Here is a 6,207-nt window from a genome sequence, read left to right as displayed (position 1 = left end):
ACCCTTATTGTGAAAACAGAATGTTTATTGATATGTTTTGGTTTCGGTTGTTGAATTATGAGATATTTAATGCTTTGTTTCCACAACCACTTTTCTTTCTAGGTGTAACAGATGGCTTAAAAATAACTCCAACTGACCAGCCTATGATTGAAAAAGCTCAAGGAGAGAAAGTTACGTTGCCATGTATGTTCACACTCTCACAAGAAGATGAAGGCCCATTAGATATCGAATGGGTTTTAATACCAATCGATAATCAAAAGAATGAACAAACTGTGAGTACACAGAGCTTTTCAAATGCAATTTAACTTCTAGTTTGAAAAAAACTTCATAAATTAAATCCTTCCTCTACATCAAACCTTTTTTTGAATTTCAAGACGGGAAATGTGATCATGTTTAAGAAGCAACAGTCATAAAATTGGTGATTTGTATTTACTTTTCATAATAAAAATATGAATATGACTTTCAAAATATGAGTATAAGTACTTGTTTACTATGGACTAAATAAGAGTATAAGTACTTGCTTACTATGGACTAGTAGTTTTTAAAAATTAAACAGTTCTGGAATGAATAAAGTTTATTTTCCATATTTTGTTGACAGGAGATAGTCTTGTCCTAAACAAAACAAATCCTCATTTGCCACAAAAATAAAAACTTTTGGTTTTATGACATGCTAATCTCCTTAGAACCCATCCTTTGAAGGGATGAATATTAGATGAAGCCCTTTGGGGGCTTCTGACTTTTCCTGCCTTCCCAACCTCCCCACTCTGGGGCTGAAACTGGAGAGGGAACAGGCTGAGTTACTGAGCAGGCAAACCACATGACCAAGCTGCAACGGGGGCTTAAAAGGGGCTGCAGCTCCCCCTGGCATGATCAGTGCTCAAGGACACACTTTGGCATGGACAAAGATAATGCTGGGAGGGAGGGTAATGGAGGGTGTTTGACAATCTCCTATTTTATTCTCTTTTTTCAATTGAATTATGTGCTGCCTTGGATGGGGGAGGATGGCTAGGTTTTGTAGACAGCTATGACGCTTCTGAGGGGGGCAAAGACGGAGGGAAGGCCTTGGAGGGAGGACTCCCCAGAGTAGGTAGGAATGGAAGGGAAAAGAGGTAGGAAGAATTTCTATTTTCTTTGTACCAAGTTATAGAATGTAGGTTGGGAAGGTGGATTGGGAGGGTGTTCTCCTTAAGAGGCAGGAGAGCAACAGTGGCACACACTGTTTTTTTTTGCATGGGTGGGGGGCAGTTAAGTGTTGTACTGCCTTCTTATTTTAATGTTTTCTTCTTTGACTTACTTTCTCTTACTGTAAGCCTCCATGAACCTTCTGGGGGAAGGGTGACAAAAAGGTAATAAATAAATAAATGTGGAGATTTGTAGCGCACAAGTAGTGTGATGTTTCTCTCTCAAAACTAGAAGATATTAGCCAATCTTGGTTCATCAGTGAGATGTTTGGCTCTAGAAATGGAGATGTTTCATTTCGCACCAAAAAAATTGTCATGTGGGTTTTTTCTGCATGCTTTTTTTGGGCTGAGTTTATTTAAAACCATGAAAAAAGTAATGGCTGGCCAGTTTTTGAAGAAATAAATTGAGATTATTTTCCAATATTTGATCTACAGATCTGCTTGAAGATTTGTGGTTTTTTTCTTCCTTTTAGATAATTATGTATACTGTAGACAGGGTCTATAGTAACTACTATGAAGGCATGCATGGACGAATGCAGTTTTCCAATCCTGATCCAAAATCTGGTGATGCCTCCTTAGATATTCTAAATCTAAAGTCAACAGACACTGGCACATACCAGTGTAAAGTGAAGAAGGCTCCTGGAGTTCAGAGCCAAAAAATACAATTGACTGTGCTTGGTAAGATATCTTTCTTCGTCCATTTCTTCCTTCCCCACACCCTTCTCAAAAAAAACACCCCCATAATGATTGGTTTATATTTTATATATAACGTCTTCTGTTTTTTGAGTTGAAAAACTAGTTTTGATAGCACAAAAAATTCAGCTAAATAATTTATCAAAATTTCATTCTTGAACACAGTTCCTGACTTGATTCTTATATTAATTAAATATAATTTTATCTATTAGTAAAGCCAGCAAGAACTAAATGCTACGTTGAAGGATCACAGGAAATTGGAAGTGACCTGACCCTAAAATGTGCAGCACAGGAAGGCTCCCCGCTCTTGTCTTACAGCTGGAGAAAACTTGCTGGCACTGGCACAGAACAACTTCCGGCTACATCTTTACTGAGTACTCTTTATCTTTTCCTATTTTTTATTTTAGTAATATATTTAAGATGGTTAGTGGTTTTTTATTCATGACTTATTTGTGGTTTGAACTTGAAGCACTAAATATTTCTTGCCCGTTTTAACATAAGACAGGCAAAGTCTTGACACTTGCATATGAATTAGATGAAAGAAGCCAACAGACATTCTATTTTAGTTTACTGGTAAATTATAGTGAAATAGAAGTAACTATTATAAAACTAGTCATTATGTAGTCTGTACTTCATATTAAAATGAACTAGAGATATAACAGTATCCCTGAAAGCTCATTGTAAATTCCAGGCTAAAAGTAGTTAGACATTATTAAAAATGTGAGTACCTATGGTGAACGAAGAAGTTTGGAGATGGTGAATTAGGGGAGAACTAATGTAGTAGTGTTTGATTGCAAGCAAGTTTGGGGAATGCTTAAAATATTGGCTCACTAAATCAAAATAGAACATTAAAATTTGAAGTAACAGACTCAAATTGACCATATCTGAAACTTGTATTATCAACTGTTAAATTCTTTTACTGTTGCTTCATCTTGCTTTAAAGAAGGCTGACACTTTAAGGCAGAATTGCTGGCCAGAAGGGAGAGCAATATCTATTGTAAACATCCTTGAAATATTTTGTTGTATATTATATGGCTATAAAAATAATTATAAACTAAGTAATTCATTCTTACTTTTGTTGCTACCCCTTTTAACATTTGAAAAGGAATCAGTAGGTTACAGAGGCATCCTCACACTTGCTTTTGCTTTCATGGGTGCATCTACACGTGCTTTACTACTAATTAGTTCTGCAGTAAAGCATCACTGTCTACACGTGCCAATATTAGGGCACAGTAAATTAACTGCCATAAGATAGTAGTGCCCCTGATAGTACTATCTTTTGGCAGAGTCACTGTGGACAGTGACTGGTACTGCAGCAGTATGAGTCAGGGTGGAGAAACCCTGGGCTGGCAGCAGGCTTTGGGGGTCAGTCCCATACTTCTGTAGTTTTGGCACACTTGTACCCCAGTTAGCCCCACCATCTGGAGCCTGGGGCTGACCCCCTGGGGCTGCTCCACCAGCTCAAACTGCTGTGGTCCTGGGTGCATGTGAAGATGCCGTGCCTGGGAGCCACTGACATGAGTGCAAACTGTGCCAGAGTTTATTGAACTGAATTAATAGCTAGTGTAGATGAACCCAATATGTCTTAAATTCTTTCCTTATAACTGAAGCTTCAACAGGAGTGCTGCCACCCAGATAGCCACTAGCCTGATGCTTAGGGTTTTCTCTAAGGAAATGGAGAGAATTTGGGTTTCCTAGATTATGGGTCAGTGCTATAACCTTCTGAGCTATTGGGTAAGGAGAAGGCATAGCTCTCTGGCCTGATTTTTTTTTTTAAGTAGCTCTTTTTTCTGAGTGAGAAAGATGTGTAGGCACCTGCCTTTAGCAGGTTTCCAACTTGTAAATCTGTGAAAGGAGGCCATTTATTTATTCAACTAAAAATAAGTCACTTGATCTCAATTTTTGGCTCCAGAGCTTCTTTAGGTCTAGCCATTAGAATCTCTAGGGCATGATGACGGGAATACAAAACCTGCTGTCAGGCAAATTGGTCACCCCAACAAATCTAGAGAGTATGCATAACTGAATAGTCAATATATAGCTGTTGAAGAGTGTCTACTTTTCATGCAGTTGCACAAGACAATTTACTCTGAACTAACTGGATAAGAAACCATAGCAAATAAAACCCTCAAATGTACTTTTACTAGGCTTTACTGATACCAAGGTAAAGATTATATGAACTGGACCAGGGGTTCATTAGCATAACATAAGTAAGGTAGATAAGTTTTTTAAATAATTTCATTTATGCTTTGGGTTAACTTCTTTGAGAATATTGGCTAATTACAATAGAAGAAAAATGCTAATCCAAATTTCTCCTTCAATGTTGTAGATAAAAACACAGGAGAACTTTCTGTGAAAAATGCCTCTCAGGATAACTCTGGTACATACAGTTGCATTGTTTCCAACAGAGTTGGCACAGACGAATGTTTTCTTGTGCTGAATGTTACCCCTTGTAAGTATTTTCTTGTGCGATATTTGACTACCCATTTGTTTATTAAAGAACTAGCATAACTCTGTTATATGATTTGAAGGGGGGAGAGAAGATATACACAGTTGAACAGGTAGTTGCCATTCACTTGAGCATGGAACATTCTTTGAGCTTGAGAAAGGAGGTCAGTGTGTTTATGTGGCTTTCTGTACAAATAAAGAATTATTTAAATTTAAAATTACAATTCAACTGAAAGACATTTGTATTATTCAGCAGTTCTATGGCATAGAAAACAGTGAATGTTCTTACTTTTATTTAAAGGTAGGAGAAGAGATTTATCTGTTCATTTGACCCTTTGAAGGCCAGTACCATAGTCATTTCTTTTTCTCTGTTCTAGCTGTAAATGTAGGTGGCATAATTGCAGGAGCGATTATAGGAACATTGCTGGGGCTCTGCTTACTGGCTTTTTTCATATCGTATGCCTGTAAGAAGCACAAAGAGAAGAAATATGAAAAAGAAGTGCATCATGATATTAGGTAATGACCCATGGTCTTAAGCCTTTGAGTGGTAATCTCTAAAAATTAAAAAGTAATTTCTGTCCTTTCATTAATAATATGTTCGTTATGGGAGCTGAACGTTTTTAATTGATTAAAGTTGGTTCATTAACTCAGTGTAACAGCTACTTCCAAAACCATATATTTTTAATGTAGTATGAATGTAACTGTTTGTCCATACACTATTTTGTAATATTCCAAAATATTTTGTTTGGTTGAACAGAGATTCTTAGTGTGACAAATATGTTTTTAAGTAAAAAGTTGAGTGCTATATTTATTGGGACTTTTGCTGGAATAGAAAAAGCCAATTAGAGAAACTTCACAGAACATGTAAAAACACCAATACAGTCCTGGTTAATCAAGTTTTCTTTGCAATTTTATTTTTCAGAGAAGATGTTCCCCCTCCAAAGAGTCGGACTTCAACAGCCCGCAGCTATGTAGGCAGCAATCGTTCTTCTCTGGGTTCAATGTCTCCTTCCAACATGGATGGATATACCAAGACTCCATATAGCCAAGTTCCAAGTGAAGACTTTGAACGTACCCCTGAACAAAATTCAAACTTTGCACCGCCAAAGGTAGCTGCACCTAATCTTAGTAGAATGGGAGCTGTCCCTGTGATGATTCCAGCACAAAGTAAAGATGGCTCCATCGTATAGAATAGGGTTAAGTTTTAGTCCTCTGTTATTCATTATAAGTATTAACAAAACCTATCTTGTTCTACTTACATTTAAAATGCACAAAAATTTCCAGGTAGAAAATGAGCAAGCTAATTTGAATCTTCCTTTTTAATTTCAAACGTAGTCACAAACCTTCCTTTTAAATTTCAGACATAAAGGGCTTGACTACACATGCATTTATGCTGGCTTAAATTTGTGTGCAGTAAGCAGGAATAGGCTGGCATCAACATGTGCAGGCATTAAAACATATTAACGCTGTGTGTGGACTGACAGGACTAAAGTTTGGTCCTGAGTCAGTCCACACACAGAGCATTATTACACAGTAAGGTGTCTACAAATGAGTTACTGCACAGTAACTAATAGGGCGTAAATTTGATACCTGTGTCATGCAGGTATCAAATTTATGCTCAAATCAGTGTAAGTCGCCATATTTACTGTGCAGTATGGGCATGCATGTATAGACACGTGCTCGTACTACATGGTAATTTTGGTTACTGTGAAGTAAATGCACACGTTTAGATGCACCCACAGTATATTAACAAAGCATTGATGTTCCCAACTAGATACCAGCACTGACCATAATTAAATTTAAGTTAGGGTGCTGAAGAAATATTGTTAGGCTAATGTGTGATTCTGAGTAGAAAAAATGCAGTGCATTTTTTTTTTTTTTTTTTTTT

At 37.0% G+C, this 6,207-nt stretch overlaps 1 protein-coding gene across 1 annotated transcript in view; it reads left to right on the top strand.

Moving 5' to 3' along the window:
* Positions 1–86: 86 nt before the first annotated feature.
* CXADR (coxsackie virus and adenovirus receptor) overlaps positions 87–6,207 on the top strand; it is a 26,234-nt gene continuing 20,113 nt past the window's right edge. The window contains exons 1-6 of the mRNA XM_019524528.1: positions 87–272; positions 1,655–1,859; positions 2,087–2,248; positions 4,201–4,323; positions 4,697–4,835; positions 5,242–5,428. Coding sequence (XP_019380073.1) covers positions 144–272; positions 1,655–1,859; positions 2,087–2,248; positions 4,201–4,323; positions 4,697–4,835; positions 5,242–5,428 — 945 coding nt within the window. The 5' untranslated portion in view covers positions 87–143. The remainder of the gene's footprint in view (positions 273–1,654; positions 1,860–2,086; positions 2,249–4,200; positions 4,324–4,696; positions 4,836–5,241; positions 5,429–6,207) is intronic.

Source organism: Gavialis gangeticus, unplaced genomic scaffold (genome assembly GCF_001723915.1).
Source record: "Gavialis gangeticus isolate Ggan-Ray unplaced genomic scaffold, GavGan_comp1, whole genome shotgun sequence".
Classification (NCBI taxonomy): domain Eukaryota; kingdom Metazoa; phylum Chordata; order Crocodylia; family Gavialidae; genus Gavialis; species Gavialis gangeticus.
Note: the sequence above shows the minus strand (reverse complement) of the source record. Positions and strands in the feature narration are given on the sequence as shown.